General features: G+C 40.5%; 4 protein-coding genes across 12 annotated transcripts in view; 3 read left to right on the top strand and 1 right to left on the bottom strand.

The window, feature by feature from the left end:
• The window catches only part of LOC145643249 (trafficking kinesin-binding protein 1-like), a 16976-nt gene extending 13283 nt beyond the window's left edge, over positions 1-3693 (top strand). For 3 of the 4 annotated variants that reach the window (XM_081708205.1, XM_081708204.1, XM_081708207.1), the window contains exons 12-14: positions 77-271; positions 599-701; positions 2169-3693. In XM_081708205.1, the coding sequence (XP_081564331.1) occupies positions 77-271; positions 599-701; positions 2169-2556 (686 nt within the window). In that variant the 3' untranslated portion in view covers positions 2557-3693. Of the gene's footprint in view, positions 1-76; positions 272-598; positions 702-1057; positions 1114-2168 lie in introns of all 4 variants that reach the window. The other variant, XM_081708208.1, reaches the window with a different exon arrangement.
• A 437-nt stretch (positions 3694-4130) lies between these two features.
• Positions 4131-5012, bottom strand: LOC113582537 (uncharacterized). Its single transcript, XM_027018347.3, has 3 exons — positions 4779-5012; positions 4350-4607; positions 4131-4273 (listed from the first exon to the last, which is right to left on the bottom strand). The coding sequence occupies exons 1-3, from the start codon at positions 4873-4875 to the stop codon at positions 4200-4202; spliced, it is 429 nt and encodes a 142-aa protein (XP_026874148.2). The 5' UTR covers positions 4876-5012; the 3' UTR covers positions 4131-4199.
• Positions 5013-7194: 2182 nt separating this feature from the next.
• LOC113582523 (keratin, type I cytoskeletal 19-like) lies at positions 7195-17434 on the top strand. 2 transcript variants are annotated; one of them, XM_027018318.3, is made up of 9 exons: positions 7195-10099; positions 10299-10427; positions 10788-10870; positions 11035-11191; positions 11378-11539; positions 13052-13171; positions 13311-13531; positions 13991-14064; positions 14236-17434. In XM_027018318.3, exons 1-9 carry the CDS (start codon positions 9770-9772, stop codon positions 14343-14345), a joined length of 1386 nt encoding a protein of 461 aa, XP_026874119.2. In that variant the 5' UTR covers positions 7195-9769; the 3' UTR covers positions 14346-17434. The 2 variants fall into 2 exon arrangements, with proteins under 2 accessions (XP_026874119.2, XP_081564337.1); XM_081708211.1 differs by having other exon boundaries at positions 13991-14051.
• A 1572-nt stretch (positions 17435-19006) lies between these two features.
• On the top strand, positions 19007-21393 carry LOC113582527 (keratin, type I cytoskeletal 50 kDa-like). Of its 5 annotated transcripts, none has more exons than XM_081708338.1 (8): positions 19007-19278; positions 19345-19607; positions 19766-19848; positions 19928-20084; positions 20306-20467; positions 20653-20778; positions 20858-21078; positions 21159-21393. In XM_081708338.1, exons 1-8 carry the CDS (start codon positions 19059-19061, stop codon positions 21262-21264), a joined length of 1338 nt encoding a protein of 445 aa, XP_081564464.1. In that variant the 5' UTR covers positions 19007-19058; the 3' UTR covers positions 21265-21393. The 5 variants fall into 5 exon arrangements, with proteins under 5 accessions (XP_081564464.1, XP_081564465.1, XP_081564466.1 ...); XM_081708339.1 differs by having other exon boundaries at positions 19351-19607; XM_081708340.1 differs by having other exon boundaries at positions 19007-19248.
• Positions 21394-25604: the final 4211 nt, after the last annotated feature.

Raw genomic sequence — 25604 nt, forward strand, 5'->3', positions numbered from 1 at the left:
CACACACACATCCTGGATGACTGTCCCATAGGTTCGGTCACCCTACACACACACATCCTGGATGACTGTCCCATAGGTTCGGTCACCCTACACCACTGGCAGCAGTTGGCCCAGCCCAACCTGGGAGGTGTCCTGCACCCACGGCCAGGCATCCTCACCAAAGACTTCAGGGAGCTGGATGTGGATGCCCAGCATGTGTACAGCCTTGGTGACCTCGAGGAGGATGAGCCTGACCTGTCTACGCTCTCCAACCCCACTCCTTATGCTATGGGTACAGACACCAGACACCCTTTCACAGAATTTGCCAACTTTGTTTTTTAGTTTAGTTTTGTTGGAAGTCATTAAGATTCTGCATATTCAACTCTCAGATCTCAATTTTTTATTTTAATTTTATTTTTTTCCACTTTAAATTGCTTTTCTAAAATTCTGAAGATATATAATGTTGTAAACGTCTGAAGATGCGTGATCGTCTACCATACAACCCAGCCAGCATAAGATGTTGCCATCTGCTATGTGTGATTTTCATTCACCTTCCATGTTGTGAAGTACATACCAGTGTGCTCAAAGGGCTGTGTGCATGTATGTATTTGTATCTCAGTCGCTTCAACCGGACCAAACCTCCCCTTTACCTCTTCCATCCACACCATCACCAACTACGAGACCCTTCAGCCCTCTGGTCTGCTCTCATCCCTCTCTACTAGGTAAATCTTTACTGCACAACACTTTACTGCAAAAAACACACTGCACTCCACTCCTATGTTATTCTAGATTTTACCTACAAAGCAAAACCATGTGATCACTGCGTCATAACACTGGTGCTTATTCACATCATTACCATAACCAGTTTGACTTCATTGTTCCCTCTTCCATCCATAACCCCCCCCCCCCCCATCTTTTTGAGCCCAAACTGGGATTTAGGAAATGGCTCAACTGAATCTGTCTCAGTTTGACACAGCATACTACGTCCCTCTTAACATTTAGCGAATCTCATTTTCCACTAGTTTCTTTCTCTCTGTTTCTGCTCTCCTTCATCTAATCTTAACATCATTTCTCACAGTGACAGGATGTGTTGCTCAAGGTTCTTCCAGCTGTAATATGACCTACCTCCACAAAGTAAGAACCGGCAGTGATGGAGAGTCTAATTTTAAATCCCAACCTTGAATGTCTCACCAGCATGCAAACTAATCAGCATGGGGTGGTCCTAATTGTAACGTTGAGCAGTAAGGAGGCGGATGCATGTGCGGAGAAGAGCGAGATTTATTAGGGTCATAGAGCCGACATGGAGAACACGGGGATACGAGTAAACAAAAACACACACGAAGGCAAGCAGGGAAGCAAGCTATAACTAAGGCTAGGAAACACGGAGTACAAACCAACACAACCATGGTTTAAATACACGAACTTAACAAGGGACAGGTGTGGAAAATTAAATGAGGGGCGGAGAAAACGAAACTATGGAACAGAACTAAAAAACACAAGACCGGGAAAACACGGAACCTGGGAGGGACTGATCGTGACAGGAAGTAATGACAAACCAAAGCACAAGAAGGCTAACAGGGAAAGCAGGCTGTAACAGAAACTAAGAAGTAAGATACGGAGGTAAGGAAAAACAAAACGGCTAGAATCAAACAGGCTAACAGACACGGAGGCTTCGAAATAAAGACAAGCATACATGCATCCAATATATTCAAACATTTAATATATGCCACACAAATGCACGCAATGAACAGCAAACGGAATCAGGAAATGAACTTAACAAGGTAGAAACAAGGGACAGGTGTGAGCAATCAAACGAAGGGCAGAGAAAACGAAACTTCAGCATGGAAATAAAATACACAAGACAGGGAAACCATGGAACACGGAAGCTGGGAGGGACTAACCGTGACGGTAGTGGTCCTAGGATGGAGTAATGCTCTATTTCCCATCATTTACTCCACCTTGCTTTATGAAACACATGTATGTAGGGATGTGTTGAACAATAAACGTCTGTGGTGACAAACCTTCTCACCTCATCTATTGCTTAACTCACATATGCTTTGCTCGGCATTGTTCTGAGTTAACATGTTTCAGGTGCAGCAGGCTGGGGGTATACTAACATACTGACTGTCATAGGCCAGAGGTTTTTCTGATGGTCCTTCTTTCCTTGTTTTGCGTTGCTGTTTCCACAGCCTTCGCTCCCGCAGTCAATCCATGTATGGAAGCTTTGAGCAAGTAAAGACCTCGGCAGATGTCCAGCCATTCTCAGCATCTGCTGGTTCCTTCCATCGAAGTGGCAAGTCCACGACATCCTCACTGGGTCTTCTTCAGCGCCTACGCGAGAGAGGCATATCTGCTTTAGCTCGTGCTGGCTTGCCTCCCATCCCAGGGGCTTCTACTTCAAAGGATGCGGGAAGGATCGCGCCAAGTGAAAGAGTGCACCCCCTGAGGAGCATTTTCAGCTTCAACCTGGTGGAGAAACTTCAGAGCCTAGGCCTTCATAAAGTGGCAGCCAGGGGGATCATAGACTCAGGAAAGGAGGGAGGAGATTCGCACAAACCAAACACAATGAAACGCTGAAAGCTGCCATCCACCATAGCTGCTGTTTTATTGGATGTCTTCCATATTGTACTCGGTCTCTTATCTAGCCTTGTGTTCAGATCCGGAAACACCGAAAGCCATAGACAAGCGAAGTCTGTGCTGTAGCAGTGAGCTTCCTTTTTGCTTATGAGTAGATGGGAGAACTTTTTGTTCTCTTAAAGGGAATTTGGCTTTTCATTTGTTATTATTTAAGAAGTAGTTCTGAGCTTTGTTTATTATATACACCAACATTTGTCAGCATCTGTCTTGACAAATATGAGCACTAAATATTATTTATTAGTGTCGGCATAGAGAAATATGTTGAATCTTCCCAGTGTACAGAAGCCATAGCAACAGAGGTGTGTATAGAGCTACCTTTAAGGCTAGTGACCTCTGGACTATACTTAAGATGAAATCTGACTGCTCATGGGTTATCCATTAGTTGTTTTTATGACAATCTGCATGTGTTCCTACATGATCTTCTGAGCATATTGTTCATTATGTCTAGTTTGACATAGTATTTTATATAATGTCTTTTAGAACCAATTTTAGTCTCCCAGAATGCACCGGGACCCTCAGCAGTGGATATCCACATGTATGATTCCTGACTGTAATTGTGCAAAGTTGAAGCTGTAATGTAGAACTGACCAGATACTTGAGATATTGTTTTCACTGCTGTTGGATGTGAAACTGCTGAATGATGACATACTGTAAATGCATAAAATGAGATTTAATGCATCTCAGTGTTTGCACAGGTGGATTTTCATTGATCAAGAGTCAATGATGAGCATTCAAAGTACCTCATTTGATCACATGTTCCCTTGTTCATTTTGCTTCATTGAGTGCTTCAGTAATACTTTGAATAGCTTGTAATTTTAGAGACATAATGTCATCCTTTGCCTTGTTACTGGTGCCAGTCTTTCCGGAGTGTTTTGTGAAGTCATGTGACTTCACCCAAGAACATTTCTCAGTAGTAATAAAATCTGATACACAGGGCCTCCTATCTTTAAGAAGCAACTGCAGTCATCCTTGTGTTAATGACCAGGTTTATCATTTATCTATCTCTACCTAGTAAGTTTTTAAATACAATGACTGTCAAAGTGAGAATAAAATGACCTTGTCATATGCACTCATAAAGCCTCTCCCTCGGACATCTGTAATAGCTGTGTGCATAAGTCATCCAAATAAGAACTCAAATCATTTTTATTGGCAAGCCCTGGGATGGGGGAAGTGCATGGGCAGCGACTGAGTGTTTAACGTTAAAGTTTAAAAATGTTTTTGTCCTACTGTACAATATTTTTTGTTACTAGCTGCTTGTGAAAGATTAGATGTTCCATTCAAGTATACAAGTGTTTCTACATGTTCTACACACACACACACACACACACACACACAACAAAACACCAGCATTTGTGATGTAATGGGCATTTGAGGGTATATACCATTAGATAATATATTTAAAAATTTTACTAGATTTTACTAGATGTTTTTCTAACGTAAATATGTATTTCTAGTTATAAATATTAATTTTAAATAAATGGCGGAAACAATAACCACATTTAAAACAGAAAAAGTGCAAGTCAAGTCTCAAGTCATTTAATGAAAAACGAACAGCTGTAGACTGTTAACTGCGAATAACAACTTCAGTCGGAGCTCCGTCGCCCGAAGTCTACCCAACCCTGGTAGTCAGAAATGCAGTCGTCCCGATGAATTATCTCTGGCACAAAAATGTAAAAAAGCAGCTTAAGAATAAGTATACAAAATGCCCTCTTTATCTGTCTTCACAGACTCACCTGACAGAGCTTGGAGGATCTGTTTTGACATAAATTCGCGTTGATCCTCCGGTAAAGACGGTAGGCGCTCCATCCTGGCGTCGCGCGTTTGAACCGCTTTGTCTGAGCCTGCGCCTGCTGCGCCACGACGCAGCCTCCTCTCCCAAGGCTGGGCGCTTGCCTTTTCCATCTCGTTCTCTGACTGCGATAGTGGTAAAGCCAAACATTCCGTCGCCAGAACCATTATAAAAGCTAGTGTTATGAATTTCGCCGACATGCCTGAGGAGAAATGTGTCTTTAGAAAAGGAAAATACATGCTGCTGAACAGTTTAATCTAATATGTGCTACATATTTGTATGCGTAACCCAGACCTTTGTTCCCAAAAGAATCACAGCACTCCAAAAAACAAATTTGACAGTATTTCTCAGTGTTAACAGAACTATAATTTACCTGAATCGTTCATAAACAAGTTGGCCGAATATTCCAGATTTAAAACCACGTGCTTGCTCAACTCCAGCGCAGGGCACAATTTATATAACCAACTCATCACTTAAAAAGACTACAATGATCAATAAATTGTCACAGGATAAAATGAGGAAACTGTACCTCAGTAAACGGCCACTCGTTGCTAACTATAAATCGGTCACCTGTCTTTTGGAAATTCAATATCAGCTAGAAGCAAAATCTATTGCAATTCCGTCACCGTGTCACACTGTTAACGTTCAACACTTTAGATCTGACGCTGGATCCGAAAGTTTTTTTAAAGCTAACAATCAAGGATTGATCGCCCTAGAGTCATATAGCACAAAAATAACCCCCGAACCAATATATATGTATTATTTACTTTTAGCGTATCCGATGTCTGAATATATTGGAATTAGGATCTTATGCGTCATCAAAGTTTTGAGATTTATTTATTTAAGACTAAATCAAGGGTTAAGTGGTTTTACTGACGCAAAGATTCTCGTTTTACGCAGTACGAACAGAGTATCGATGCAGAGATGGGTCATAGTTTATGTATCTAAAGATTTTAGCAACACGTAATTGTCTGTTCATGCAGATGTCCAAGCATCACTGTAAGCCTAGAGCAAACAACTCTACAGCTTGCTGACTTCCACCGAAAATATATTTAACGGTGTAAATCAATATTAATGTGAATCGCTGTTCAGTCTTGCTGATAGAGAAAAAACCTACACATTGGCATTCTCAAATGTTAGATAGATATGTGTGTGTGTGTGTGTGTGTGTGTGTGTGTGTGTGTATATATATCTCTCCATCAGAATCTGACTTCATTAGGTTTCAGCTACAGAGATCGTATTGAGTCAAAAGGAAATGAATCCATGCAGGTTAATTGTTTTTCATTAGTTTGCATTGTTTGGTTTATGAAACTATAATTGAACTATAATTAGCTCCTTGTAGCTCTCCCTGTAGAGCAAGCAGCACAAGGCACTAACCACACCAAGGTCATGGCCTTAATCATGAGGAAGTGGTCATCCTCATAAATGCATGCAAATGGCTCTGGATAAACGTGATTGCCAAATGCTTTGAATCTAATGTGAGCTACACCTCCGCATCTGTGTGGAAGTGCTAGGTCCTTCTCTTTGTAACATCTTTGTGTTTGTCTATCAGAGCTAGGAAAAACACAGAAAGGTTAACCCACAGAAAAAGTTCACACTTCGCTAATTGTCCAAAATATACAAAACTATAACAAAGATTGTGTAGTATAGACTGGGATCCAAATATGGCCTCGGTTTTGCATCTCCTTTATCTCCACCCACCACCATCTAGACCTAAGAAGAGCAAGAGCAAGATATGTCCTGCTGAGGCTGTGGACAGACTTTTATAAAATAGATTAAGTTCTTAAGGAATGTATTCTTGCAGATTTCCTATTTCCTATATTTCCTTACATTTGTTCTCAGTGCTTCAGTCATGCTGCAGCACTGATGAATAGTGATCAATACTGATGAATATTGATATATATCTGCCAGGATAAGATGATTCCCAGTCATAAGAATGATTGACTCTTTTTATATCATCATGGACCAGAGCCTGATACCCTGCCAAGCACTTGTTTCACTGTCTGCTGGTTCACTTTCTTCTCTTCAAAGCTCACTTGTCTTCAGTGTATCCTACCATGCAACACTTACCAGTGTACTCACTGTTCTTCCAAACACTGTTTATAACATAGACATTAGCAAAACAAGCTAATCTGCTCGAGTAAGAGCATTGAGGGCAATACTCCTTACCTATGTGATTTTGCATTGTTTCATATGTAACGTTTCTTTTGTGAACATCCAGTGTTTGTTTCTCCACTTGATAACAGCTTTCATCCCTCTTCAAGGTTCTATCTAATTTGTGTAAAAGATGACTGTCAGCATCAATCTTATACTCATTCTAACAATAGAAAATAGTTAATGAATGCTCCTAACAGCCATGCTGATGAGAGCACTTATACTAGTTTGGAGCAGCACTCGGGTCAGATTACTGAGGCCTCATCTCAGTCACATTTATTGCAACCTGCTGATGATTCTTCACGAGAAAACCCTGGCTCTTCTTTAGAAGACAGGTGTGGCTGAATAGTGACTAAACAGGAAGTGGTGCTCTTCAGAATGCATCAACAATTCATAATGAAAGCGTGATTGACACGAGATATGATACCTGATGGTCAGGTAATAGGATAAGTACATATCAACAAATCCCTAACACTAATACATTTGTATATGGTCCCGTATTGGAAATCTTAAAATTAATGTGCATCAATTCCGATATATGTAAGCTGCTGAAACAGGGTGGTGCACGAGGATCAAGTGAATTAAAATATTTTTGTGATGTGAAGTTGCTTCCATACACATTCGTTGTTTTCAGAACATTTTGCATTGCAGATTCAGTTATGATGACTATGAAACAGAATCCATTAGGGCACGAACATAGCATTCATAAAGTGCACTTTACTTTGTTTTCTGGAATGTGCCTCTTAAGGTCAACTCTGTTTTATTGAATATTCAATTGCTGGCACTTTTTCATTCATAAGACCTGAAAATATTTCATTTTGATCATATTTTAGAGCCTCTAAATAATTATTTCAAAATTCTGTAAAGCATGGTATTGCCTTGGCCTTATCTGATGGTTTGGATTTTGGGGCATACCTGGTGGTAACCCATAGTATAGCACAGAGGATAACACAGCTTGAGTTGAAGCTGTTGTTTGACTCTCTAAGTAAATATTATTTGTCAGAGAAGTATAATCTGTCCAGAATCTGTAGCTTTAACTATGAGTACATGGAGAGGAAAAATCATTCAACAAAACTGAATTTAGTGTCTTCTAGTAATAGCATAGGGTTAAATTCTGTGCTCTTGCCTTGTTATGAATTTTCCTTTGATTTTTGGTGATTTAGTCTCTTTAGGAAATCTGGTATTTGCTCTTATTTCAGATCATCAGTGTAGTGTTTTCACCTTGTCTCACTGGAGGCCTTACTATCTGTCTAGAGCACTTGGTACATGAGCACCATTGTTTAAGCAACTGTACCCTGATGTAAATCTTATACCACAACATTACTTCATGGTACATTACTGTTAGCAATATGAAAAGTTGCTCCATTGCTACATATGTGGCGCATCAGGGGTTGAGGCTTAAAGAACATGCTGAAAATTACATTTTTTGAGTATCTTGCTAAAAACATCAAATGGCAATTACATACTGCTGGGAGACATCGCCTCTAAAACATGTAGAGTATGGACCAATTAAAAAATGTGGTAATAGTACCACCTTGTCAGATGAACTGCATGCTGTCACACACATGTATCGTCACAGCTGAGTAAATATCCAAGGGATGGAATACCGAATTGGATCATTCTAACCCTAGCCCTATGCAAATGCATATTAATGAACATCATTATGCCTTTTAAGTTTTTGAAGGTGTGGTTAAAGATGGTGGTTTGAAGTATTAGAGACCAAGTGACTTGGAAAATGCTCTACAACGGTGCTACAGTATACACTCATAGTGTTGATTTCACACTTCTGAATTTGCTATGTAGGTATGGCTAATATGTGCTGAAGCTGAACGCACCCATTTCAATTTAAATGGATTTGAAACCAACTCAGGAACCCAAAATATGTGTCTAGAGAATGTATGAGATTTGGTAGTGATATGTACCTACATACAAGCGATTTAAAAACCTTTTTTCAAAAGTTGAGATAAGGATTATTATATATGGATTAAAGAAGTGATTATTGCATGAATTAAAAAAAAGTGATTATTGCATGGATGAAATAAACCTTTGGTCCTGTCAGTATGCTTGAGAATGTATAACCTGTCAACAGTGGAAGAGGGAAAAAACATTATAATGTGCACTAGAAACTAAAGTTTGTGAACAATCTCTGAGTTGGCTTGACAAGGTCCATTGTAACAGCATGAAAACTATGAGCATGCTGACTGACTTTCAGTATAGCTCTCAACATGAAGTGCAGATATATACTTTATGTTAAAATGATTAGTGTGCCTTAAGAATTCAAGTAGTTTCAAAATCAATAGATTTCTTTTGGAGATTTGACATGGAGGAATGACTAAGAGAGCAGAAGGCACGAGACGAGAGTGGCGCTGGCATAACCACTTACAGGTGGGTCAGCCGTTAAACGTTGACACAAAGCTTGATGGCTGCAGCTTTAAAATTCAGGGTTATAAAATCCAGGGGTTTCTATGGGCGGACGGTGGATGCAAATGAATTAATCAGTTGGATAGATGAGCGTCATGAAGGTGAATGAAAGGGCTGAAGAGGCATGAAGGGGTAAATGACTGTCATCAGTACAAAATGAAGTTTGGTGCATGGGGTCAGCAGGTGAACCTGTAGAGCAGGTTTGGCTCTAATTTGACAGTTCAAGGAGCATCAAGAGAAATGTCGGTATGGGGAAGGTTGAAGGAGTGAAAAAAGAAAGAACAAAAGAAATGCGTGAGCAGTTAAATTAGAAGTCTGAGTAGGCATATTAATATGGAGGTGAAGCATGTAAGCCATGAGAAAACACTGCAAAATAGTCAATGAAGAGAGGGATGACAAAGAAAAAATGAAAGGCCTGCATGCTGGCAGGCAAATTTAACAAATGCTGATAAATAATCAAAAATGTGAGAAATGTTACCTATGCATTTAGATTACACTACAGCACAAAGCATCACAGTATGTTATGCAGAAAGAAAATACAATTATTTAGGTCCATACATTTTCCTTTAGTTAACACAGCAATGCAGCAGTCAAACGGGTAGAAGCATGAAATTCTGCTTGAATTTCAGTACAACACTCATTACTGGTTCTGGTTAATCGTTCTGGTGGTTTCCAGTTCAAAAACTGGCCTAAAGAATCTACACTCTAGCTAGATACCGGTTCTTTCAACTAAACAGTTTGAATCCATTCTTTAGAAAGGCGGGTCTGTTTGTATTGCGTGCATGACAGATGCTGCTGAGCTCGTTTCCTGACAGGCAGGCCTATTTAAGACCCTCTGCCATCAGTGAAACAGCAGAGTCACAGGTTGGGAAGCACATCATCAAGTCACGCTCCAAGCATCCCGCCATGCTGCCCCATCATTATTCGTCCTACGCGTCATCTGGAACAGTTAGGCTGAAAGCTCTCAGTAGCTCAAGTGTGTCACTGTCTTATGGAGGCTATGGCACTCGAATGTCTCATTCCTCAGCCAAAGTGGATACAACTCATGACTTCATATTTGACAATGAAAAGATGATTTTGCAGAATCTTAACAGGCGCATGGCAGCTTACCTGGATAAGGTAATATTTTAAATACTAAATTATTATGCAGGTCATCATACAAGGAAAAAATACAAGGAATTAATATATTTACTTATTCCACCCCATCTCCTGTTTTATTTAAGGGGGAAATGTGTACTGTATTCTTGTGTGTATTAGAGTCATTTTTGACCTATTAAGAAAATGTTTCTTATTTGTGGTTTATTTTCTTTGTTTGCAGGTGCGCTCTTTAGAAGCTGCCAACAGAAGGATTGAGCTGCAAATCAAAGAATGGTATGAGCGCAGGAGCACTACGTACTGCAAAGATCTGACTCACTACTACAGCACCACTGAAGAGCTATGTGAACAGGTAAGGCAGCAGTCCATAGACACACCCATCAAGCTCACACCTGAAAATCATTATCACACTACAAACCTCTTAAGTTCTTAATGTTCCAAGAACTAAATCTGCGAATCTCTAATCTTTAACACGAAACCTGTCCAAACAGGTTTTACCAGCTCACCTGGCAAGTGACACAATTTGTGTATGACGTTTAACCATTTTATAAGTTTTAGAATTAAGAGATTTAGGTTTTCAGTTAATAATTATGTCTGTACATAAACCTTACTTGCATGTTTTAACTTTCAAAATCAAACCAAAATGAAGTTGCCGAAACATCAGTGGTATCATTTGTGTGACTGTACATATTTCACATCCCTGTTTTTAAAGATTAATTCTCATGCCAAGGAAAATGCTTTACTCTTTCTGCAAGTGGACCATATTAAAATGGCAACTGCCAACTTTAAGGCGAGGTAAGTTGAGCATCTGACATTTACAATAAATATTCATGATTTTAAAAAATGGTAGTTTCTCTGCTTTATTCAGTGTCTTTTACTCTTGCAGTGCTGTTAATGTTAGCACTGCCTTCATTGCAAAACTAATGGTGAATTCTCTCCTGGCTCCTGTTTGGGTACAGGGTTGCGGTAGAGAGGAACATGTGTTTGGTTGTAGAAGCAGAGATGGCTCAACTGCGTAGGGCTTTGGTGACAAATCAGATGGCCTGTGAAGACCTGAAGTTCCAAATATCCTCACTGGAAGAACAGCTGGTGCTCCTCAAGAAGAACCATGAGGAGGTGAGGAGTCCTTTTGTTTTTGTTCCAAGTTTATCTATGTGTGCAACTCTACTTTTAAAAATGTACTTTTTAAAATCCATTATCCATCAAACCACCTAACATTTCAAGCAAAAATTAAAGGCTGCACTTGCCTTTGTGATTACATTTGCTAGGATTCATCATTGCTTCGGTCCCCTTTGTTCACAGGAGATGCATTTGCTTCGTACCCAGCAGTGTGGCTCTGTGGATGTGCAGATGGACTGTGCCACCTCAGTGCCTCTTGATGAGGAGCTGCAGGCACTAAGGGCCCAGTTTGAGGCACTCATCATAAAGTACCAAAGAGATGCTAAAATCTGGTTCCAGAGCAAGGTAGACCAGTGCGACAGTGTGTGTGGTAAATGGGTGGGGTAAACCTAATTTTTATTTATTTATTTTTGGCTTTCAGTTATTTGAGACTTTCAGAAATAGTCGAACAATATATATATATATATATATATATATATATATATATATATAATCGAACAGTTGCAACTAAATATTCCATTGTTGCAGCATTGCAGATGCTGTTTCACTCAAACACATTTTTAGATATTTTATATACTCTGATGTTTTTTGCTCTTCCTAGATTCATCTTTGAGTAAGATTCTCTCAGATTGAACCACGTAGAATAATCATTTGAAAGACAGGTAGCCAGTGTAACGTTGGGGTGACTAGCCGTGTCGACACACACAGATGTTTATTATTACACGTAACAAAAAGAGAAAACAAAAAACACGAACAACACTGAAACAAGTCAAAATGCACTCGGTGATAAACAGGACTAGACCACGATAGGGTGGCGAACAGCCTAAATGAGGTCAAACGCCTACAAGGACTGACTAATAAACAAGGATTTAAATATGCACGTTAATGACGCCCCTGACAAGTGAGGGTGAGACCATGTAGACACTTCTTTTCAAAATCATTGTATTAGGCTCTGTAACAGTCTAACTAGTACTTTATACTTTTAATCACAATATGCATTCTCACTGTGGTACTGTCAAGCTGTTTGTGTGCCCTTGTTTGAAAAACCTACTCTGAATCACCGTTGACAACTATTAAAACTTTGTGTCTTTAGGTTTTCCTCTAACAGCACTCAGTGGCCCTTTTTCCACTTTTAAAATTCAGTTTAGTTTTGTCAAAAACTGTAAAGTTATTAGTAGACAAATCTTGAGCTTATCAGGAAATTATTCGGAATTGTGAAAGTAAACTATGTTAAAGTTAAAACTATGAAACAAATGCACTCAAGGAAGACCAAGCTGTTGGTGGATTTACCAGACTTTGTGTAAACAGGAAAAGGGTTAAAAGGGTTTCAGTGCAAAAATGTTGAACTGTTGAAATGTTGTTCACTGGTAGGTCAGAGAATGGAGTTAAAGGCTGCAGTAAAGAATGGTTAAAATCCAAACATGCTGAATGGTATTCAGTGTCAATGACTGAAAAAGCACCATGCAAACAGACAAGTTTCTAAGAATTATAGTGATGATAGATGCTCTTCCCCAGGGAGTTAACTTGATGTTTTATTATTATAAAGAACCTTAAATTATGTCTATTCATGGCAAAGTAACTTTAGAATTCTTTGAGCTACTCGTACAAAAGAAAATATTTGGCAGGTGAAAACCTTTTTCCCCTCACATTCAGTCTGTGTGAATGGCTAAACTCATGTTGGTCATTGGTTTGTGTGAACCTTTTACAATTTCCACCATAAGTATTGTACAGCTTGGTTAGTTTAGTGAAATTTCAGTTTTAAATGTTACAACACGAAAGCCATTTCTTTTGAGGTATATGTGAGAGTCGGATGTGTCATTTGTATGTTGTCTCTTTGCTGATTGGGTTCTTTTCCAGGTGAAAGTGTCTCGAGTGACCAGCAGCACTGCTGAGGTCAAAACATCTCATACATTAGTCTCTGACCTAAAGAAGACGTACCAGCAAAGGAAGATGGAGTTGGATAGTCTCCGCCTACAGGTTGGATAGTCTCCGCCTTCCATCTGCTTCTGCTGTGAATGATTTTATCAACCTCTTTCATGAGCGACTGTTGTTTTACTACATCAGACATGATTACATTGCCCTTCATAAAGCCTTTCCTTACTGCTCTGCGCTACAGAATCATGTGGTGGGGAAGAGTCTGGCGGAGGTGGACGTGCATTACGCCGCCCAGCAAAGCAAGCTGCAGTTGCACACAAATTACCTGCAGGGGGAGCTGGAGGACCTGAAGGCCAGCACACAGCAGCAATGCACACAGTACAAGCTGCTACTGGATGTGAAGATGAGGCTGGAGACGGAGATCACCGAGTACAGGAGACTGCTGGGTGGAGAGGCCACAGGGTGGGACTGCGTGTGTGGGTGTGTGGAGAGGCCACAGGGTGGGACTGCGTGTGTGGGTGTGTGTGGAGACTGCTGGGTGGAGAGGCCACAGGGTGGGACTGCGTGTGTGGGTGTGTGGGGAGAGGCCACAGGGTGGGACTGCGTGTGTGGGTGTGTGTGGAGACTGCTGGGTGGAGAGGCCACAGGGTGGGACTGTGTGTGTGGTAGCTCACAGCTTAAGGTGCCCAACTTGTTATTGGAAGGTTGCCAGTTCCCAACACTGGCACGGTTCTACGTTTGATCCTACCTTTGACTGTACAACAGTTCACAAAACTGTGGACTTGTCTATTGGTCCCTGCCTTTGTAAAGTTAATCAGATTTGCTGAAGGTGGTTAGTCTTTGTACTGTACATGTACCTGTCTGTGGAAAGCCAAGACATTATTGATTATACCAATAATCATTATTTTTGTTTGTGCGCAGAACTATTGTGAACTCAATTATGACGGACACGGTGACCCAAACAGTGGAAACTAAGAAGGAGGTGACAGCTAAGAGTAAATATTAACTTAATTCATTTATTTTTTAGGCTGTCCACTTCATTATACACTTTCTTTAGTTAATCTATTATGCCTCAGTCAGTCATTTTGTGACAGTTTGCTGTTAAAGTTGGGTAAGCATGTCTGTTTTCTGTGTGTATGTTTGTGTGTGCATGTGTATGCACACAGAGCACGCCCCCCACATCCAGAGACGGGTGAAGATTATTGTGGAGAAGCTCGTGGATGGGGAGGTGGTGTCTGTTGACAAAACCGAGAAACTGGAGGAGGTTATCAACTGAGTGGTACAAGCACAGGATCCCCCTACAGAGTAGAAAGCCGCTGAACTGAATAATAATGAAGACTCTGACAATTCTATGCTATAGCACAACTGAAACACTTATTTTCGGTGACATGCCAGAGGAGCCCTTAAGTCATTATTGGCATTTTGACATTAGGATTTGCCCCCACTTGTGGGGCATATGGTCAAAGGAAAATGTACGGTTCGTCCACCAGGTGACACCGTTCTCTGGAACATAATCATGTTCTTTCATGTTCTTTCAAGATTAATACAGAGTATGCGCTCAGAAATTCAGAATACACAATCCAAAGAATGGAGATTCAAGCTGTCTTAGGCACTTGTGAGGACTAAGTTCTGTTCCTGTAGAGAATGACAAATGATCAGTGAGGTTTCCCAATAGACAACAGGGAAACTTTTTTTTTTTTTTTTTTTTTTGGCAGGGAGTTGTTTATTTTGGTTAAAAAAAAGCAACAACCTGTAAACACCTAGTTCCAAATGAACTGTATGCTTTAAATATACTAACAAATGCTCTATGCAGTCCAAGATTCAATATATTAAATTGAATTCATGCAGCCTGGGTGACTTTATTCAGTAGTGCTTCATTACTTTTTAGGAATATCTTCAATAATAAGACCTTTAAACTCACAGGCCCAGAGTTCTCTTGTACAAATTCTTCAGATTGTAACTATATGCCAACACAGTGGATTAGAACTCAAACTGACACTGGCATCTTAATTAGAGGGTGTGTGGTGGTGCATGCACACACGTGTCTGGTTGTGGGGCGTGGGTGTGTGTGTGTATAGCTTCAAGCAGGGGGTACCATAATTTCCACATTTAATCCTACTCTTGATTGCATAACTGGTCACATAACTTTTCCAGATCATAATCATGCAAAGAGCCTTACTTTGTTGGGGATTACACTCTGACATACATTTTGCTTTTGGCACATATGAATAAAAAGCAACAAACCTTGGGGTGGTTCATTGCATTGTTCAAAATCAGGCAAGACAGTTGTTTCAAACATACTATTAAACCTAATTTAGAATGATATTTTTTTTTAGTTGGTCATAACAGATGCAAGCACATTAATACTTTGTTTAAAAACAAACTCACTTCTAAAATATAAAACTGTTATGGAGTTTGAAAGCAAATACAAATGCTAACATTGTTTTTCTCACTGTGTTTCAGAAGCGTGAGACTGAACTAAACCCCATCACTTAAACTGTCATGAACAGACACATTTTTGGCATTACACGTTTTATTATTAATCGACCTTTAACAAAGGATAAAGTAATTTAGCAAAATGAATCAGAAGGAGCCATGCTAGAAGGAGAGTGATGAGGCCATGAGTCATATTTTTAAGACCACTGCAGGTCTGAACAGGGATATAAGAAACATTATTACCTCCAGGTGCTGCTCTCCACCATAGCCTTGTTATTAGAGGCCATAGATGATCCAGCTTCAGTGAGGAAAAGTGTATTCTGGGGTCGCACGCATTCCATGTGCTGGTTGTTTTAAAAATGAATACCTGCAATCTCAGACTAATGCATGAACTCATTCAATGTTCTTCTGTCATTCTGGTATATGCATTAAAGTTGTTCATCAGAAGGCTGGTTATTTATTATTATCTATTTTTTAAATGTATTTATCTATCTATTTAGATTGTCCAATTTTTTGAAAAGCAAATGAAATCGTGTTAAAAATGTCATTAGTGTTAGAGAAATCTGTTGGAAGCATATTAATACTTGTCTGTACTTGCTAATATACATGTAGAGTACAGGATGTACTAAAAAGTTCATATAGTCTTAAAATGTATTTTACTACATAAGCCATAAATATATTCAGTATCAACCTGCGCTTTAGTTTATTCAAGTTTATTCCGTTTATTCAGCAGAACACTACCATACTAACGTTTTCAGATAAAAATACTTAAATGCCTGTTTTCAAAGTATAGTTCCCTTTAAAGTAAATGATTAGCTGCTCATAAAAAGAGTGACTGCTAGCAGCGTAGGACTTATGAAAGCTGAAAGCTGCCAACAGTGTAACAGGCACTTCAGAGGGTGGAGCATTCTGACTGACAAGAATGTGGTGGGGGTGATAACTGGAAGGCATGATTACAGCTCTGATAGAGTCACTGCCTGAATGGTCCCAATGGATGTCTCTCAAGACCAAACAGGTAGCAAAATGCATATTTTGTAGTAATTCATGACTAAATGACTGAATTAGTTTAAGGTACCATATCAATCTATTGGGTATGCAGATGTGTACACATAACTTATTATACCAAATATTTTAAAAGCCTCTGTGATGTCATATGTTTAGATTGCATTAAATTAGATGTGCTCGTATTATACCAAAATAAGTAACAGTTAAACATAGTAATATTTAGCTACTGTGTACCCTTTCTGAGTAATTGTAGGCTTTGCAAAGATACAAAAATAAATACAAACAAATGAATAAAGCATATATTGTAGGTCACCTTTCTTTTACTGACTTGTGGTCATAACAGTTAGTAGATACTCAGGAAAGGCAGATTTTGCTGTGAGTGGATGAGTTTTTAAAAAGACCTTTACTACCTCATGGCCCAGATTTTGTCGTTCTGAGTTCATCACTCAGGTTTCAACATGACCAGACTTTAGTCAGGTCTTATACCATAGGGTCATGTGTGGCAATGTGTTTGTCCTGGAATGCTCCCCCCCCCCCCAAAAAAAAGTCACGTGGTATGGCCTCCATGATGGCATGCACCTGCACAGGGTTAACGTTGAGTGTATGTCTGTTTATTTAAACCCCTGTCAGTGTGAGCCTCATTGTTTGTCATTGTTAGTGTTGGTGTCAAATGTTAGTGTCAATGAGTGTGTAGCTACTGTTAATATAACCCAGCGTTTATGTCATTTTATGTTGTTGTTTTACTGTTTATGTGTTCCTGTCTTAGTGTTATGTGTGAGTGCTAAGAGTGTCCTTTATGTTTTATGCTATTAAATGTTTCACATCGTCAAGCGAGTCTGTGCGTCCTGCTCAACGCCCTGCAGCACCCAGGCCGTGACAGTGTTCTTTTATTTTGCTTTATCACCACAACTTTATCACCACAAATAGTCCTTAAGTCTCCAATAATTATGCATGTAGAGATGTAGTACATTTGCACTGTAAATGAAGCATCTTTGCATCATATATGTAGACTAATATGTGTTTCAAATATTTTGGAAAAATAATAAAAGATTTTGAAAGAGTAAAAGCCAGGAAATTTGGTTACATTTTCTGCATGTTTATTAACCTACAAATTCCATAAGTGTTACAGTTGTATCATGTAGTCTGAATATTATGCATCTAATAAACACACCTATAAATATTTTTGAAACACATCAAAATATTCTTTTAAGATGTTACAAATACATGCCTTTTCATTTTCTCTGTAAGTATCAACATCCTTAAACTTTGCCTTCCAAATGCCCAAGACTGGAAAAAGTGTTTTAAGAGTGTGCAATACAAAGAAGGAGCAGGCTACAGCATGTCTGTGGAGGCAGTGTGTTCCTTGAGAACACCACCACCCAGCTTATGCATATGAGATGGATGTGGAAACGTGTCCATTCTGTGATGCCAAAGGTTGGTGGATTCACCCTTTCTGTTGTATTGTCTCTGCCCCAACTACTCACTGCACACCCTGCAAGACATAGAATGATTATCAGTTGTTAGTATATATGTTATACTAACAACAGGTTCTTCCGAAAACAAGCGCTGCACTGAATGCATGAGCATAATGTTATGTCAGTTTGTGGCGAATGTCTGATGTAAACCAATAGTCTTCTGGAGAGGTGATAGTGAGTCACTGTTTAACCCTTTTAAAAAAGGAATTAGAGGAAATTCTGCAACGAACCAAATCTGTGCCTCTGCAGCACAGTGTTGGAAAGTGTCTCCAAAGTGTTTGCTGGAAACTTCTGGAAAGTGATCAACACATGAGACAAAAAGGGGTCTGTTCTGTGAATGCTGGTTTGGTTTGAGGTGAATGAGCCAATTTAGCAGTGTTTTAGTTTAGTGTTTATGGCTCTGGGTATAGTCCACCTCTTACTTGTCTCAGGACCATAAATATTGAGCACACAATGGTATCCAAGGCACTTTACTGAGCCGAAATACATATCACAGGATAATGCTCTTGGTCTCTGTGGTAGAAGGAATAGGCTAAAAAAGGGTTGAAACTGTGCAAATCAGAATTTGCTTTAAAGAATATGTGTCTATTTAAACCATTTGCATATGGTCATAAAGTTGAAATATTTAGTTTCACACGTATTTTGCCAGAAGAGTGTCCTGAGTGTACTGTGTTCTCACTTTCCAACCATGCTTTGGAGGTGCAAATATAATATTTCTTATTACGCTAGTGTCGCCACACACTTACATCCATGCATATCTCCTGTTAGATCCAGCTTTTGCAGGCCTCTGGAAATGAGGGTTTATGTAATTGCAAATAAATGCACTCTGAATGTTAGCTGTGGAACGTTCAGTGCCTTTTACCTTATTTGTGCACGTACCGCTGAACCTGGCAGCTCTTCTGCCTCTGGGCATGTGTTGGGTGGAGAGATGAGGTGAAAGATGTCCATTCCTGTCACAGACCCACTCCTCCTCCCTTCAGTGGGACGCCTATAAAACTCCATCCCTCCTTCTTAGTGCTGCAGTCTCTTCCTGTGCTAGGAAAGAGCCACCCTTCTCACACTCTGGCCTAGCGATGCCCACCGTTGCCACTCGTAGTTTTGTCTCCTCGAGCGGAGGCTCCTTTCGGGGCCCTAGCCTAGGAGGATCCTCCCGCATGTCCATGGCGAGTGGTGGGGGCCGCCAGATGACCGTCGCCCGGGCTGCCAGCATGTATGGGGGTTCAGGAGGATCTAATGTGCGCATATCCACTGCGGGGAGCAGTGGTGGAGCCTTTGGCTTCGGAGCTGGTGGGGGTGGGGGTGGAGGCTTTGGCTTCGGAGCTGGTGGGGGTGGAGGCTTTGGCTTCGGAGCTGGTGGAGGTGGAGGTGCAGGCTTTGGCTTCGGAGCTGGTGGCGCAGGTTTTGGTGGGGGCGATCTGGAACTTCAAGTGTCAGGCAATGAGAAAGGCACTATGCAGAACCTGAATGATCGTCTGGCATCCTATCTGGAGAAGGTGCGCTCTCTGGAAAAGGCCAATGCTGACCTGGAGCTGAAGATCAGGCAGTTTCTGGATAACAAAACCTCCCCAACTGCTCGAGATTATTCTGCATATGAGGTCACCATCCAGGAGCTCCATGGCAAGGTACCATTTCCATAACATATCTTAAGATATAGACTGGGTGAGGGAAGATTTATAATTATAACCAACAGTTGTTTATGCAATTGACTTGGAGTAAGAAAATTCAAGCAATTTATTAATTCTGACTAAATTAAGACCAGTTTCATCCAACTCTTCCACAGATCCAAGAGGCTACCAAGGACAATGGCAGTATCTACCTGAGCATTGACAATGCTAAACTGGCAGCAGATGACTTCAGAACGAAGTAGGAGTCTCTTAACAAAGATATGGTACAGGTATGTGGCACCTACTGTGTTTGTGATATACTCTGTGTTCCTGCTCAGGTATGAGAATGAATTAACCATGCGTCAGTCGGTGGAGGGAGACATTGCTGGACTGAAGCGACTCTTAGATGAGCTCACACTGGGCAGATCAGACCTGGAGGTGCAGATTGAAGGCCTTAAGGAGGAATTAATCTACCTGAAGAAAAACCATGAGGAGGTGAGCTCTGGTTGGGTCAATGCCCCACTAATGCTTTAAGCAGTCTAAAGCAATCACATTTATTTATTTTATAAATAACACTTATTATAGGTAAATGAGCATGCAAGTGTTATAAGCACACAGCAGGCACTGTAATGCCACTGTGTCATATTGAAGGTGGCCTGTGAGAAATTAATATAGGACAATACACAATCACTCTCTCACACGTGCTATGTTTCCAGGAGCTGGCAGCTTCGCGTACTCAGATGACAGGGAAAGTAAATGTGGAAGTGGCAGCAGCACCTGGGGAAGATCTGAACCGAACCCTGGAAGAGATTCGCGAGCAGTACGAAGCAGTTGCCGCTAAGAACCACCGTGACCTAGAGGCCTGGTTCCAAACAAAGGTTAAGGAATTCATGAGTCATGGCTGACACAGACTCAATCTGTCCCTTTCCTTTTCCACTGACTCCATAGGGTGGCAGCATGGCTATGCTTAAACCACCGACCTTATCCATTTATCCACTGTAGCTGTAGAACGTGGCTAACTCCAGGTGCACAAAGCTTAGCGTAAACCACCGCTTCTTTGCAGACTGAGACCCTGAACAAGGAGATGGCTGCCAGCACAGTAAATCTTGAAACGTCCAAGTCAGAAGTCACTGAGATCAGACGCACTCTGCAGGGCCTGGAGCTCGAGCTACAATCCCAACTGAGCATGGTAAGTCACAGCATCTGTGAGTTCCCTTCTAATGACACACTAGAGCATCAAGGCTTAAAATGACCTTCTCCGCTTTCAGAAAGCTTCGCTGGAGGGCACTCTAGCAGACACTGAGGCGCGCTACGCCATGAAGCTAGCTGGGTTTCAGGCTCAAGCCACAAGCTTGGAGCAGCAGATGATGGAGCTCCGAGCTGACATAGAGAGGCAAGATCAGGAGTACAAGATGTTGCTGGATATCAAAACTCGGCTGGAGATGGAGATCGCAGAGTACAGACGGCTCCTGGACGGAGAGAGTGTCAGGTAAGAGCAGCTGTTACAGGAGGGAAAATCATTTCAGTCATTTGGGCTTGCTATTAAACTACTATCATCGTGTGTTTCAGTGCCAGTGTCAGTGGTGGCGGTGGTATCCACACTTCTGTGAAGGTGAAGACCATTGTGGAAGAGATGGTAGATGGGAAGGTGGTGTCCTCCACCACAACCGAATAACTCAAAAACGCTACGCTTAACACCATAACACCTTCATTTTTACCACCAACATCCATGAGAGCAGCAGACGCGCCCTACATGTGACAAACGACACTGATATGAAAAATAAATTGTCTCTTATACAACGAATGATGCTTTTTCTTATACCTCGTCTCCATTCAAAATCAGAATCACACTGTTTGACTGCATTTATCATGATTTAAAAGAACTGGTCACAAGAATTTTTGCCTATTGCCTGTCAGTTGTCAGTCAAACAGGTTTTTGTTTTTTTTCTAAATGTAATGTCTTGTAGATCCACACTTTGCAATATACATATCTGAGCTGTAAAGAGGCTTAGGGATTAAGGAAAGAGTTTAGTACATGGTTTTTTTTTTTGTAATTGGGTGTGGTCAATAAAAGAGTCCGGGTGTGGTTGGCTTGAATTGTTAGTTTGCCAAAGATAGAGGCTAATGAAGTGTGAAAAAGGTGGAAAATCTGAAAGAAAAACTACATATGTACAGTTGCAAGAAAAATACAGTGAACCCTTTTGAATGATCTAGATTTCTGCATGAGTGTCCCCTAAACTGTGATCTTCAAGAAAAAGAAGTAGAAAAAGAAGAAGATTAGTATTAGTTCAGCAAATAACAAGTGTCCGGAGCAGCTGTGGGCATGACAGCCATTGCAGCAGTGCCAAGCTTTGACTGGATATTACATCAGATATTACATAATATCTTTTTTAACAGAGAGTAGTTTGTTGATGGTAGAGCTGCAGCCTAAACTGCTCTCTTGTGAAAAGCTGTAGGGATAATGAGTATTCTTCTTTCTCACAGTGAAAATTATTGTTATTCTACCATCACTTCTGCTTATGTATTTTAATCTTTTTCATGTATTATATCCATTGGTTACATAAGTGCCCTTAACTACTGCTAGTGTGTTTAAACTACTAAAAGAAAAAGCTTTGGAAACACTGTTAAAGTGCAATCTTAGCACTCCATTGTGCACCGCCTATGCTCATTAAAGTGTGTGCATGGAGAAATACGGCATGTTTCTCCTGCCAGTTCCAAGGTACAGGCAGCTGGCAGCACACTGACTGGCCAGAGAACATTACACCTGATGTATTATAATCACACTTACTGAGACATATGAGTGAACACTTGTGTGGAGGAAAAACTGGAAGTACAACTGTTCTGTGTTTTCCGTGTTCAGCAATGTGAGTGTGTACCATGTTCAGCACTGTGAGTGTGTACTTTGTTCAGCACTGTGAGTGTGTACCATGTTCAGCACTGTGAGTGTGTACTTTGTTCAGCACTGTGAGTGTGTACCATGTTCAGCACTGTGAGTGTGTACTGTGTTCATCACTGTGAATGTGTACCATGTTCAGCACTGTGACTGTGTACTGTGTTCATCACTGTGAATGTGTACTTTGTTCAGCACTGTGAGTGTGTACCATGTTCAGCACTGTGAGTGTGTACCATGTTCAGCACTGTGAGTGTGTACTGTGTTCAGCACTGGGTGTGTGTACCATGTTCACCACTGTGAGTGTATAATGTGTTCAGCACTGGGTGTGTGTACAGTGTTCAGCACTGTGAGTGTGTACTGTGTTCAGCACTGGGTGTGTGTACCGGGAGCATGTTCTGCATTCTGCCCTGTAAACGTGTTCCACGTTCTGCATTAAGTGTGTATATGCATATGTTTGTATACACTGTACTCTCTTCTAGAGAATGCACTTTAACTCTTTGAATTGTGATTTGCTGAACTATAAATTCTGTGCAAAGATCAGGTGTAAGATAGAAATCTGTAAAGCAAAAACACACAGTACACTAATTTAAACACTTCTACAGATTATATTTGCCTTTTGCCAGCTAAAACTAAGAAGGTTGATGAACTCGGGGCTCATAACAATATCTTTAATATACTTTCCTTAGGTAGCTACAGTTCCTCCAACTCACTGTGATTTTGTGCAAATCACAGCCTCATAGTGGCCTGATCTCCATCAAAATCTTGTTCAGGCCATGAGAGGGTGCCATGTTCACAGAGATGTGGCTGTGTGCCTGTATGTACATATGGGTGTGTGCACATGTGCATGTGCGTGTGTGTGTGCATGTGTGTGTGTGCGTGTGTGCATGCTTGTGCATGTGTGTGTATGTGTGAGTGCACATTTGTGTGTGCATGTGTGTGTGTGTGTGTGTATGTGTGTGTGTGTGTGTGTGTGTGTGCATATGCATGTGTGTGTTGTGTGTGTGTGTGTGTGTGTGTGTGTGTGTGTGTGTGTGTGTGTGTGTGTGTGTGTGTGTGTGTGCATGGGTGCGTGCATGTGCATGTGCGTGTGCATGTGTGTGTGTACATATGCATGTTTGTGTGTGTGTGTGTGTGTGTGTGTGTGTGTGTGTGTGTGTGTGTGTGTGTGTGTGTATGGGCTGGCCTCTCTGTAAAAGAGGCCCAGGTCCATAACCCTCTGGTTCAGTTAATGCATGGGAAAGCTGCAAGCAGACCACACTACAGAGGAGTGAACCTGGAAGGAAGAACATGCATGAGTCACACCTTCCGCTGCCTTGGTAACCTCGCCTCTGACGCAGAGATCTGGTGCCTCAATCACTGCTGTTCAGCTTAACCTGTATGTTTTGAGCTTACTCTATTTTTCCTATGAAACAAATAAGTGAATAAGTATAAATCTGAACTTAGAACTTTACAGTTTACAGTTTATACTTTGTGTACTAAAAAAAATTATTGCATGAGTGCATATTTGTGTTGCCATATTTTACCAATGCATTTAGTTCACTGGAAATAAAAGAGCTATATGTAATATTTCAGTTTGTCACACAAGCACTGCCTGAATCTAATACAATTCAAAAAAGCTTTTCAAGCACATGTTCTTGACTAAATTAGCTATTTTTAACAAATGTCATTGCAATTAATGTGACTGCAATTTTAATGGATAATATTTCCTTTCACAGATGGGAAAATCACTCTAAAACAGGCTAGGTGAAGAAAAAAGGCTACATAAGATGTAACAAATTGCTTGAACAAAACTTGATGAATCTTGTGCAATGCACATTCCACAGAGTCTCCATGTGTGGTTTGGTAAGGCAAATGTGCAGATGGGCACACCTTTCTCGACTTTTACACAGTGGCTGTAAGCAAGTAAGCAAGTAAATGGAAAGAAAATCATTCTTACTATTGCAATAGCCAAGCCTTTGCAGATTTCCGAAGCAAATACAAAGAGGAAAACTCATGAATAAATGTCAACAAAAAATAGTTTTTATGAAGTTTTTAAAACTTTATTATACATATACACATTGACCTGCAATGAGAACACAAACACATGCAAACTGAAAAGAAAAGACAATAAAAATGAAAAATTCATTTTTGACTTCATGCAAAGCCAAAGCTTTTCAGCCAAAGCTTCCCTCTCTGGGTGAACTGAAGAACAACTCCATCATTTGGACACAGCAGGCTCTATTGACATGGCACAAACCTGGCCTTAGCTGCCAGAATTGCCTTTTGACATTGATATGAATATTTTTATTCAAGCTGTTTTTAATATATGGCTTTTAACAATTCAAAAATGTAAAGTGCAGGGAATTTTTTTAATTCAATTTTTAAATGGAAAATTTTGATCAGAAAGTGATGTCATTTAACAATGGCCATTTAGTCAGGGGGAAAATCACTAACATCTAGTTAGATACTAATGCTCAGCTAATGCTCTGTGAATGAACCCAGGAAACAATGCATGGTTGTAGCCCAAACTCTGGGCAATGAAGTCTTGTTTTTGTATACACCCACTGCCATGCACATCTGTGGTCTCCTACAGAGATAAGGGAGAGATCCATTCACGATGGTCACTTTTGCCCTGCCCAACCTCAAATGGTCATTTCTTATCCAGGGCTGTAAATCGCTGTCCTCCCAGGAGCGGGTTCCTGTGTCTGTGATTCCTCATTGCTGTCATATGTTTAGGGGGCTTGCAGTATGTGGTTAGTTTTGATTGGTCAGTGGTGATAAACTCATGGTTAAGATAAGACTGAAGGACTCCTGAACCTGAGGGTGAGAGAGTTCTGATAGAGAAACTGGTCGAGAGCTGCTAGACTGAAGAGTTAGCTCTGCAGAAATCCAAATCTGTTTCCGTGGAAATCTTGTTTGGATCTTGGGATCTCTTCCAGTTCAGTCAAATAGTAATACAAGTAACTAATGAATTCATTGAAATACGTACACGTTAATCTCTCTAGTCATGCCAGTGCTGCAACAGGCAGCCACCCTCGAACAGCCCCGGAAATAATATGCATTTTTGTGATTCAAGTTATTTTGTATTTTTGTTATCATTATTATTTTATTTTACCTTATTTACCTTTGCATTTGTATTTAGT

The sequence above is a fragment of the Electrophorus electricus genome, chromosome 26 (genome assembly GCF_041902795.1).
Source record: "Electrophorus electricus isolate QZ-2024a chromosome 26, ASM4190279v1, whole genome shotgun sequence".
Classification (NCBI taxonomy): domain Eukaryota; kingdom Metazoa; phylum Chordata; class Actinopteri; order Gymnotiformes; family Gymnotidae; genus Electrophorus; species Electrophorus electricus.

Coding starts and splice junctions, on each gene's coding strand:
- LOC113582537 (XM_027018347.3), bottom strand. CDS start 4,875: ATGAGTTGGTTATATAAATTGTGCCCTGCGCTGGAGTTGAGCAAGCAC. Junction 4,608..4,778: donor CTTGTTTATGAACGATTCAG/GTAAATTATAGT, acceptor ATTTCTCCTCAG/GCATGTCGGCGAAATTCATA. Junction 4,274..4,349: donor GATCCTCCAAGCTCTGTCAG/GTGAGTCTGTGA, acceptor TTTTTGTGCCAG/AGATAATTCATCGGGACGAC.
- LOC113582523 (XM_027018318.3), top strand. CDS start 9,770: ATGCTGCTGAGCTCGTTTCCTGACAGGCAGGCCTATTTAAGACCCTCT. Junction 10,871..11,034: donor ACTGCCAACTTTAAGGCGAG/GTAAGTTGAGCA, acceptor GTTTGGGTACAG/GGTTGCGGTAGAGAGGAACA. Junction 11,540..13,051: donor AAATCTGGTTCCAGAGCAAG/GTAGACCAGTGC, acceptor GTTCTTTTCCAG/GTGAAAGTGTCTCGAGTGAC.
- LOC113582527 (XM_027018321.3), top strand. CDS start 19,059: ATGCCCACCGTTGCCACTCGTAGTTTTGTCTCCTCGAGCGGAGGCTCC. Junction 19,608..19,765: donor TCCAGGAGCTCCATGGCAAG/GTACCATTTCCA, acceptor ACTCTTCCACAG/ATCCAAGAGGCTACCAAGGA. Junction 19,849..19,927: donor GCAGATGACTTCAGAACGAA/GTAGGAGTCTCT, acceptor GTTCCTGCTCAG/GTATGAGAATGAATTAACCA.